The sequence below is a fragment of the Aythya ferina genome (genome assembly GCF_964211825.1).
Source record: "Aythya ferina genome assembly, chromosome: 8".
Classification (NCBI taxonomy): domain Eukaryota; kingdom Metazoa; phylum Chordata; class Aves; order Anseriformes; family Anatidae; genus Aythya; species Aythya ferina.
The window spans coordinates 17,404,879-17,416,715 of NC_140304.1; the positions used below are offsets into that span (position 1 = coordinate 17,404,879).

The window sequence follows — 11,837 nt, forward strand, 5'->3', positions numbered from 1 at the left end:
CCAACAAGCTGAGTGCAAGCCCAAGTAACAGGCTTATGTGTGTCGGTTTGTACTTTGTTAGTTATAAATTATAATCAGAGTTGGCTGTGGTGTCATATAATGATGCTGCCATATGGCATGAAAGAATTTGCCTATTTAAAACCTGCTGCTTGTAAAGGTGATGGAGCTGATCTTTCCCCTGTGCCCTTTTGCTGCAGCTATTGTTTGAAATGCTTTCTGTCTCCCAGGTTGAATTCCTATGACAGTGTGGCAAAACAGTATCACTAGAGGGCATTTGCTTTGAAATTCAAGTCTTTGCAGTTTGTGAGAACTAGTTTGGTCATCTTTGGGAAGTGATGTATATACACTTGACCTAGCTAGCTAGAAGATGCATCTGTTCAAACTGCCTTTCTGTTTTCAAGGTCACAGAGCAGTTGAGTGAATATGGGTGAGCTAATAAGAATATGAGTCTCTTTCCTGCTAATTGTTTTGGTTCTTTTATTGGCAAGTGTGCTCAAAAGAGTACAATGCATGTTTTCAAATAATTGCGAAGACCTGTACCATGCTAATGAATGTAACTGCTGCAAAAACTTCCTTATGAAAATCAGCGTTTTTGTTTGGAAAAATCTGTGTTCACTGGTTTCCCCAGAGAGGGAATTTAACAATTGACAAATTCACTGGTAGCATTGTAATATACAGGTGTGGTGGAGTCAGGTGGTGTTGAGCACTGTAACTGCAGCTGCAGTAATGTTATGACCTTATTTAGTTTTTTCTCTCAGACTTAAGTGTGTCTTGATTTACCTGTTTCTACTGAAAACGAGTTGAGTTAGAGTCCAAACTGTGAAGCAATATACAAAAGAAAATTGCAAGCTGACAGAAAAGACTTCTGCTCTGTCACCTCTTTTGAAAGAAAGCAGAGGTTTTAGTCTCCTACAAGATACAAATACAGAGATGGACATAGGCCTCCATGAATCCCTTAATCCTTGCAGACATCCTTAGCTGGCTTTTATTGCTTGTCAGTCTCAGACCTGTTGAACAAAACGTAATGTCTCTCTGCTGACTTTCTGATTTTTGTGGCATTTGGTTCCGGGTTAGACGTCTTTAGAAACTTTCTGATTTCTGAGATATCCATTGCTGAACTGTTTGCTAAACAAGTCTGTTAAGATGGCTGTGAGTACTTGAGTTCATGTTGTGTATAGTGTTGTTACCAGGCATCAGAAATAATGCTGTACTGAGATGAATGTGTAGCACTTACTAGATCATATCTCTTATGAATAATTTTGCATCTTAGCTGAGAAAAAATAAGAAAAATAGAGGCACAGTTAGTGAAAACTTTCTCTTTCTCCTTTCATTAATTCTGATCTTATTTTTATACCAGAATCATTGGCCCATATATTCTTTCTCACTTATTACAGTTGCCGTAATTTTAGAATGTTCTCCCTGCAATGGTGTATGAACATACTGTAGTTCTTAGCTAGGGGCAGCACAGTTTTTCTAATTACATGGAATATGTGAGTGTACATGTGTCGTGGTTTAACCCGACTGGCAGCTAAACACCACGCAGCCGTTCGCTCACCCTCCCCCCTCCCTCTCTGGGACGGGGGAGAGAAATGGAAAGTGAAGCCCGTGAGTTGAGATAAAGACAGTTTAATAAGACAGGAAAAAAAAAAAAATAACAAAATAATAATAACAATAATAATAATGATGATACAATGGTGATAATACGAAAGTAATAATAGTATGTACAAACAAGTGATGCACAATGCAATTGCTCACCACCCGCTGACCGATGCCCAGCCTAACCCCGAGCAGTCCGGCCCCCTCCCCCCGGCTAGCCACCCCTATATATTGTTTAGCATGACGTCAGATGGTATGGAATACCCCTTTGGCTAGTTTGGGTCACCTGTCCTGGGTCTGTCCCCTCCCAGCTCTTACTGCACCCCCCAGCCTGCCCGTTGGCAGGACAGAGCAAAGGCTGAGATGTCCTTGGCTTAGTATAAGCACTGCTCTGCAACAATTAAAGCATCGGGGTGTTATCAGCACTCTTCTCATTCTAAGCCAAAACACAGCATTCCACCAGCTACTAGGAAGAAAATTAATTCTGTGCTAACTGAAACCAGGACATCTATCCACCCCTTATTCCATACCATTTATGTCATGCTCAGGTTACACTCTTTTCCATACATTCTAATTAGTCACCTATAGTAATCATGGTAGTGATAACATACAGTATAATATACTATTTAACATGGTGCAATTCAGTTCATGGGCTATTCTCACCCAGTATTAAATCTCCTTGAGGTACACACCGGACCTCTCCGTTCTTTTGCATCACCCACCAAGTATATCCAGGTCCCTGAGCGAAAACAATTCCACGAATAGGTTTGCCTTTTCCTGAGGCAGGAGTAGCCCAGACTGTTTTACCCAGCATATTTTTTACATGCACTACAGGAACTTTATCCCCATCTACAGTACGTAACAGGTTTGATTGGGCAGGTCCAGCTCGGTTGGTAGATCCCCTAGTATTGACTAACCAGGTGGCCTTTGCCAAATGCGTATCCCAGTTTTTGAACGTCCCAGCGCCCATTGCTTTCAAGGTAGTCTTTAACAGGCCATTGTATCGTTCAACTTTCCCGGAGGCTGGTGCATGATAGGGGATGTGATACACCCATTCAATACCATGTTCTTTGGCCCAAGTGTCTATAAGGTTGTTTCGGAAGTGAGTCCCATTGTCTGATTCTATTCTTTCTGGGGTGCCATGTCGCCATAGGACTTGCTTTTCAAGGCCCAGGATGGTGTTCCGGGCGGTAGCATGAGGCACAGGATATGTTTCCAGCCATCCGGTGGTTGCTTCCACCATTGTAAGTACGTGGCGCTTGCCATTGCGAGTTTGAGGGAGTGTGATGTAATCAATCTGCCAGGCCTCTCCATACTTATATTTCAGCCATCGTCCTCCATACCAAAGAGGCTTTGACCGTTTGGCTTGCTTGATTGCAGCACATGTTTCACAGTCATGAATAACCTGTGCTATAGCGTCCATGGTCAAGTCCACCCCTCGATCACGAGCCCATCTGTATGTTGCATCTCTACCTTGATGGCCTGAGGTGTCATGGGCCCATCGGGCTATAAATAATTCACCTTTATGCTGCCAATCCAGGTCCACCTGAGCCACTTCAATCTTAGCAGCCTGATCCACCTGCTGGTTGTTTTGATGTTCTTCAGTAGCCCGATTCTTGGGCACATGAGCATCTACGTGGCGTACTTTCACAGCCAGGTTCTCTACCCGAGCAGCAATATCTTGCCACAATGCAGCAGCCCAGATAGGTTTGCCCCTACGCTGCCAGTTGTTTTGCTTCCATTGCTGTAACCATCCCCACAGGGCATTTGCTACCATCCATGAATCGGTGTAGAGATAGAGAACTGGCCATTTTTCTCGTTCAGCAATGTCTAAAGCCAGCTGAATGGCTTTCACTTCTGCAAACTGACTCGATTCACCTTCTCCCTCAGCAGCTTCTGCAACTCGTCGCGTAGGACTCCATACAGCAGCCTTCCATCTCCGATGCTTCCCCACAATACGACAGGACCCATCAGTGAACAGGGCATATTTCTTTTCATTCTCTGGCAACTGGTTGTACAGTGGGGCTTCTTCAGCACGACCCACCTCCTCCTCTGATGATATCCCAAAGTATTTGCCTTCTGGCCAGTCCATGATCACTTCCAATATTCCTGGGCGACTGGGGTTTCCTATTCGAGCCCGCTGAGTAATCAGTGCAACCCACTTGCTCCATGTAGCATCAGTTGCATGATGCGTAGAGGGGACCCTTCCCTTGAACATCCAGCCTAGTACCGGTAATCGGGGTGCTAGGAGGAGCTGCGCTTCAGTACCGACCACCTCCGAAGCAGATCGAACTCCTTCATATGCTGCCAATATCTCCTTTTCAGTTGGAGTATAGCGGGCCTCAGATCCTCTGTATCCCCGACTCCAAAACCCCAGAGGCCGACCTCGAGTTTCCCCAGGTTCTTTCTGCCAGAGGCTCCAGGTGGGGCCGTTCTCCCCGGCTGCAGTGTAGAGCACATTCTTTACATCTGGTCCTGTTCGAACTGGCCCAAGGGCTACTGCATGGACTATTTCCTGCTTGATTTGTTCAAAGGCTTGTCGTTGTTCAGGGCCCCATTCAAACTCATTCTTCTTACGAGTTACTTGGTAGAGTGGGTTTACAATCAGACTGTAATTTGGGATGTGCATTCTCCAAAACCCCACAACACCTAGGAAAGTCTGTGTTTCTTTTTTGTTAGTTGGTGGAGACATAGCTGTTATTTTGTTGATCACATCCATTGGGATTTGACGACGTCCATCTTGCCATTTTATTCCTAAAAACTGGATCTCCCGTGCAGGTCCTTTGACTTTATTTTGTTTTATGGCAAAACCGGCTTTCAGAAGGATTTGGACTATTTTCTTCCCTTTCTCGAAAACTTCCTCTGCTGTGTCACCCCACACAATAATGTCATCGATGTACTGCAGGTGTTCAGGAGCTTCCCCCTGCTCTAGTGCAGACTGGATCAGCCCATGGCAAATGGTAGGGCTGTGTTTCCACCCCTGGGGCAGCCTATTCCAAGTATATTGGACTCCCCTCCAAGTGAAGGCAAATTGTGGCCTGCACTCTGCTGCTAGAGGGATGGAGAAAAATGCATTAGCGATATCAATTGTGGCGTACCACTTGGCTGCCTTCGATTCAAGTTCATACTGAAGTTCCAGCATGTCCGGCACTGCAGCACTCAGTGGTGGCGTGACTTCGTTCAGGCCGCGATAGTCCACTGTTAGTCTCCACTCGCCATTAGACTTTCGCACTGGCCATATGGGACTATTGAAAGGTGAATGAGTCTTGCTGATCACTCCTTGGCTCTCCAATTGACGAATTAGCTTATGGATGGGAATCAGGGAGTCTCGGTTGGTGCGATATTGCCGCCGGTGCACAGTTGTGGTAGCAATTGGCACTTGCTGTTCTTCGACCCTCAGCAACCCCACAACAGAGGGGTCCTCTGAGAGACCAGGCAAGGTAGATAATTGTTTAATGCCCTCTGTCTCTAAGGCAGCAATACCAAAAGCCCACCGGAACCCTTTTGGGTCCTTGCAGTATCCTCTTCTAAGATAGTCTATGCCAAGGATACATGGAGCATCCGGACCAGTCACAATGCGGTGCTTTTCCCACTCATTCCCAGTCAGACTCACTTCAGCCTCCAATACAGTCAACTGCTGAGATCCCCCTGTCACTCCACAAATATAGATGGGCTCTGGTCCTTTATAGCTCGATGGCATTATAGTACATTGTGCACCGGTGTCTACTAAAGCCTTATACTTCTGTGCGCGTGATGTGCCAGGCCATCGAATCCACACAGTCCAATAAACTCGATTGTCCCTTTCCTCCCCCTGGCTGGAGGCAGGGCCCCCCTAATCCTGGTCAGAATCTTCCTCGTTTCTGTGTTTGAAGGACTGTCTGCTGGAAGTTGGAGCAGCAAACTTTTCGGAGAATCCCTTTTTCCTGATTGTTTTCTTTTGCAACTCACGTACCCGTGCCTCTAGGGTCGCGGTAGATTTTCCATCCCACTTTCTCATGTCCTCTCCATGGTCTCGTAAGTAAAACCACAGGGTGGCACGGGGTGAGTACCCACCATATCGTCTTCCTTGTGTGGGTGAACGCCTACCCCTGACAGCTGAGACACTGCTTTGTACAGGTGCGAATGAGAATAATCTCTCTTCAAGTTGGTGAACCTTTTCAGAAAGTTTCTCCCAAGTGTTCTCCTTTGGTCGGTGGGCACTGGTTGGTTCAGGTGGGGAGGACAATAGATTCTCTTCAAGTTGGTGAACCTTTTCAGAAAGTTTCTCCACAGCTGAGACGCAGGCCTGTAAGGAAGAGGAGAGACTTTCTTCGTACTGCCGGAGTTGTTTAGCCGCTTCACCCACTGTGGGTTCCTCATCCTCTTTCCAGGCCATTATTGCCAATGAGCTGGCATATGATGATGGTGCACTCCGTACAAACTTCCGCCACATGGGTCGTGTACACTTGACTTCATCTGGATCTGTGGATGTTTGTTTGAGGTCTGGATCCTCATAAATCACTTCCCGTACGGCTAATTCCCTCAGGTACTGGATTCCCTTCTCCATAGTGGTCCACTTGCCTGGTAGACATAAAATATCTTCCTTGAAGGGATACCTTTCCCTCACAGCTGAGAGGAGACGCCTCCAGAGGCTGGTGGGTCGTGCTCCATCTGCAATTGCTTTGTCAATGCCGGCGTCTCGAGCAAGGGATCCCAGCCGCTTGGCTTCCCTGCCGTCTAATTCCACACAATTGGCTCCAGAGTCCCAGCACCGGAGCAGCCAGGTGACAAGCTGCTCACCTATACAGCGACCAAAATCTTTTCGCACATCTCGTAGCTCGCGCTCGTTTAGGCTTCGGGTAGTTACTGTTGCTCTTTCGGCATCCTCATCTTCCTCCTCCTGAATCCTTGACGGCCCAGCGTCGTCATCATCTTCGTCATCTCTATACTTAGTTTTGGCAGAAGCCTTACCTGGATTGGCAGAAGACTCTCTGCGTTCTAAACGACTTGAATTTCTATACCATATTTTCACCTTCTCTACAGGGGCAGCTTGCACTGCTACTGCTCGTTTCTCTGACTTTGTTACAGGGTCTGCCACAGGGGTTGGAATGCCCTCTGCAGGGTCAACTTGCACTGCTACAGCTCGTTTCTCTGACACGGCCACAGGAGCTGGAGCGGCTACAGGAGCTGGAGTTGGAGCTGGAGCAGTTGCAGGAGCTGGGACTGGAGCAGCAGTAGGAGCTGGAGCTGGAGCGGCTTCAGGAGCTGGAGCTGGAGCGGCTTCAGGAACTGGGACTGGAGCAGCTGCAGGAGCTGGAGCTGGAGCAGCTTCAGGAGCTGGGACTGGAGCAGTTGCAGGAGCTGGAGCTGGAGCGGCTGCAGGAGCTGGGACTGGAGCGGCTGCAGGAGCTGGGACTGGAGCGGCTGCAGGAGCTGGGACTGGAGCGGCTGCAGGAGCTGGGACTGGAGCGGCTGCAGGAGCTGGGACTGGAGCGGCTGCAGGAACTGGGACTGGAGCAGCTGCAGGAGCTGGAGCTGGAGCAGCTTCAGGAGCTGGGACTGGAGCAGTTGCAGGAGCTGGAGCTGGAGCGGCTGCAGGAGCTGGGACTGGAGCGGCTGCAGGAGCTGGGACTGGAGCGGCTGCAGGAGCTGGGACTGGAGCGGCTGCAGAATCCACCGTAGGGGTCACAGTGGCCGTTGGATCTGTCACAGGGTTTGGAGTGGCCGCAGGGTCTGTCACTAAGTTGACAGCAGTATCAATGGCAGCTCGATAGGCATGAGCCAGGCCCCAGCACGTTACAATGATTTGTGTTACTTTGGAACTGCCAGAATCATTACACCTTTTTTTCAAGCATTCTGCCAGTTTTTGAGGATTTTGCCATTGTTCTGGGGTGAATTTCCAACACACTGGGGGTGCCAACTGCTCTAGATGCCTGCCCATATCCACCCATACTCCCTGCCACCCACAACTATACTGCCTCCGGGCAGATCTCCGGATGAGCTTCATAAGTAGTTGTTTAACTTTAAGCAGAATCTGAAGTGCATTCATGAGGCAGAACAACAAGACTATGGTATTCTGAGTATTCCAGAAATATTCAATATCTTGGAGAGCTATTGTGACAAGCTCAGGGGATAAGAGGGTGATGAAGGAGGAAGGCAGAGTGACCCAGGAGGATACAGGGGTGGTGAAGGAGAAAGGGAAAGTAAGCAAGTAAGGAAAAATATCCTCCCCTTTCCCCTCCACAGATTGACTCTCTAATGGAGAAAAACAATAGGTATAATTGCTAATAGTTCCCAAGATGCTGTTTCCAAAGTACAGAGTCCACGATGTTACTGAGTATAAATACCAAGTTAGAGTCATGACCAGATATTTTATCGTCTCATAAGCCATTGCTATAACACTTAGTACCATAATGGTCTGAAACCAGGGCCCGGAGAGGAGAAACAACACTACAGAGAGCAAATACGGAAAATAATGTACTATAATACTCAATTTGGAAAACAGGCGCAGCAGAGTTGTGATTAAAGCAATCAGCATCATGACAAGTGACTATTAAGCAGGTCTAATCCTTACACCAATTTTAGTTTAACACACTCTGATCAGATCTGCCGTTATCTCAACCTTTCGGGCCCCACGTTGGGCGCCAAAAAGACTGTCGTGGTTTAACCCGACTGGCAGCTAAACACCACGCAGCCGTTCGCTCACCCTCCCCCCTCCCTCTCTGGGACGGGGGAGAGAAATGGAAAGTGAAGCCCGTGAGTTGAGATAAAGACAGTTTAATAAGACAGGAAAAAAAAAAAAATAACAAAATAATAATAACAATAATAATAATGATGATACAATGGTGATAATACGAAAGTAATAATAGTATGTACAAACAAGTGATGCACAATGCAATTGCTCACCACCCGCTGACCGATGCCCAGCCTAACCCCGAGCAGTCCGGCCCCCTCCCCCCGGCTAGCCACCCCTATATATTGTTTAGCATGACGTCAGATGGTATGGAATACCCCTTTGGCTAGTTTGGGTCACCTGTCCTGGGTCTGTCCCCTCCCAGCTCTTACTGCACCCCCCAGCCTGCCCGTTGGCAGGACAGAGCAAAGGCTGAGATGTCCTTGGCTTAGTATAAGCACTGCTCTGCAACAATTAAAGCATCGGGGTGTTATCAGCACTCTTCTCATTCTAAGCCAAAACACAGCATTCCACCAGCTACTAGGAAGAAAATTAATTCTGTGCTAACTGAAACCAGGACAACATGTAACCAATTCCTCTTATTTTATATACAGCTACATTGCCGGGTATGTGGGAAAGAACAATAACTATAGGAAGTGCTGGAAAAACTTACAGTGTAACTGGCTGGAAGGTAAGAAGAATCAATAGAAAAGAATTTTGTTATATGAATTACAAAATGCATCTATCATGCTCTGTTTTTGTTACCTGTCTTTTGAAAGCATCTGGCAAATATCTGTGTCTCCAAAAAGTGAAGATAACATTCAATTGGAACAACTGTCTACTTAGAACATCCATGTTTTAAGTCTGTTCTTACCTCTTGATTAATATTTTCTTGTGAGAAAATAATAATAAAAAAAACACTGCATGGTTTGTTCAAAATCAATCAAAATTAATGGAGAACACTCTCATATTTTAATATTCCAGTTTTGTGGTGCTATTTTCAGATTGAGGTAGTATTTTAGAATGGTTTATATTTCTGTAAATATTTAATAATAATGTTTTGCTTGACTTTAAAATACGTATCAGAAAGTAAACAAAATATTTAAACGTTTGACGGCTAAATTCTTTCTTTATCACCACCTGTGGTCCAACTGACACATGACATTTGAGTTATATCTGGTTAAGAGTTTGATTCAATAGCAAGCCCTTGTTTTAAGCTCAAACTACCCTGGATGTGGACCCCTGTGAGATGGAAAGATCCTAAACCAATAAGGAATAGCATTCCTAATGAAAACTTTGTTTTAAGTCTTCGTATAACAGGGTTTAGAAATCAAAGTTTGCTCAGTACCATTTGAGAGATGTGGGTAGGTGAAGCTGTAACTGTTGCCTCATATTTAGACTTTCTTAATGGCATCATTCAGCAAAGTTTGGGTAAGCTAGCCCTTTTCTGGATTCTTTATCATAACTATTTTATGACTAATTCTGAAAAAAAGAAAAACTCAAGATGTTTGTTAACTTTAATGTTAATTTGAAGTAACAGCATTGCTGTAAGTATAACTTATGCATGTTTTCTTCCCTTAGCTTGGTTGGTCTATTGGCCCCCAGAACCTGATTAAGCATTTGCAAGTCGTTCATCAAAATACACTGTATACTTGCCCAACTCCATTACAGGTAGGTACAGATGAAGCCGAGGAGGTTATTTTTCTGGGCATAGCAAATCTGTAGGCCTATGATAAAACAATCTATGATAAAACAATCACAGCAATTAATTTTCTGGGGTGCTAAAAGAGGAAGATAAACTCAATCAGCTCACCAAATGTTTTAAAGAACAACAGAACTCTTTCAGCTACAAACTGCTGCTTGTTGCATAAGACAAACATGACAATCTTTGTAGTTTTCTACCAAATAGAAGTAAACGTTGTTGCAATAAGGTCTTGTTTTACTGAGCATTATCTCTACCTATTAGATCACATTTTTTTATTAGTATTATATATGTGATTACTGACTAGTGAGTACTTGGGTGCTTGGGATGTTGCCACAGTACAAAGAGACAAACAAATGATGCTACTGGATGTAGCTTGTCTAATTTGCTCATTTGCTTAATAAGGGCCAGATCCTGCTACAGGATCAGGGAAAAATCTATATGATTTCAGTAGGAGTCGTGTGTGTCTGAGTGTTTTTGAACATTTGTGTTTCCAGGAGGCTTTGGCACGAGCATTTTGGATAGACTATAAACGCATGGATGACCCAGACTGCTATTTTTACTCACTGTCTCGAGAGCTGGAAAGCAAGCGTGATCGGATGGCTCAGCTACTTCAAGAAGTTGGACTGAAGCCTGTCATTCCAGATGGAGGATACTTTATGATTGCCGATGTTTCTACATTACGTTAGTAAAAAGCTTATTCAAAAATGTGTGGAAAGCAGTTGGGAAGTTAGTTCAAAATGAAAGCTCCATTTTCAGCTTAACTTCTCATTTCATAGTCACATAACGTTTGTCAGAAATATTGAGACTGGAATTTTCTATTTGACTTTAGCCAGGAGCTAGATTTTACAAGCTTTAGCAAAACATTTGTGATTCTAAGTACTGTCCTTGTTTTGCAAAGCTTAGGTAAAGTTTTAGGAAGGGCAAAGGAGATTGATAAAAACAATTTCTATTTTTTTTTTTTTTTTTTTTTTTTAGAAGTCTATGATTATGAAAAGTTTGGGAGCCAAGCACCTGGCTTTATATCCTGAGTTTGTACTCAATTGTTATATGATTTTATTTAAAAATATTATTAAATTATATCTTTATTCTGTAGCATTAACTGTAAGAGTGCTGTTAGTGAATGCCTTCCCACCGGAGTCTAGGAAATCTTACAACATGATGTCTGTTTTAAACTTATTTTTTTTTTAGATGTGGATCTCTCTGATGAAGATGGGAATCAACCTTATGATTATAAATTTGTCAGATGGATGATAAAATCTAAGGTAAGGTATCCTGGTTGTACTCTGTTTTTAGAAATGCTTTTCTAATGAAACCAAGAGCAGTGCAACCATGCTTACTCAATAACATAGTAGGGATACTACATCCAAAATATTGTTTGTTTATACTAACTGCTGGAAATGTTGTGGCTAAAATATTGCTAAGCATGCTTTGTGTTAAGTCCCAGCACTTGTTCTTTCTCCGGGCTTAGATGCTAGTTGTAGAAAAGTACCTTTAAACTGTTTTGCCTCAGAAAAGTAATTTGAATTTAGTTAAGCCTAGTTAGTAAATACAAAATCCAACCTTGTATTTCCTTTTAATGTTTGGAGAGTTACAGAAATGGAATAGTAAAATCATGCTTAAAACTATTTTGAAGTATGTATGTATAAACAAATAATATTTCTGTTTTATTTTCCAGAAACTCTCAGCGATTCCTCTTTCAGCGTTCTGTGGTCCTGAGACAAAAGGGCAGTTTGAAAAATATATACGTTTTTGCTTCATTAAGGTAAATATGTGTTGTGGGAAGACCTGAGGCTCAAAAATCAATGCAGTACCAAAACTGTAAGAGGCTATTTGTTACGTTTTTGCCCAGGATCTGAGTTGGATGTTTTTTGAGGCAGAAAGTTA

General features: G+C 44.2%; 1 protein-coding gene across 7 annotated transcripts in view; it reads left to right on the forward strand.

The window, feature by feature from the left end:
* Window positions 1-11,837, forward strand: part of KYAT3 (kynurenine aminotransferase 3) — a 42,673-nt gene that overhangs the window by 27,784 nt on the left and 3,052 nt on the right. For all 7 annotated transcript variants that reach the window (XM_084527393.1, XM_084527392.1, XM_084527395.1 and 4 more), the window contains 5 exons: window positions 8,863-8,939; window positions 9,830-9,919; window positions 10,448-10,634; window positions 11,142-11,215; window positions 11,629-11,715. In XM_084527393.1, coding sequence (XP_084383519.1) covers window positions 8,863-8,939; window positions 9,830-9,919; window positions 10,448-10,634; window positions 11,142-11,215; window positions 11,629-11,715 — 515 coding nt within the window. The remainder of the gene's footprint in view (window positions 1-8,862; window positions 8,940-9,829; window positions 9,920-10,447; window positions 10,635-11,141; window positions 11,216-11,628; window positions 11,716-11,837) is intronic.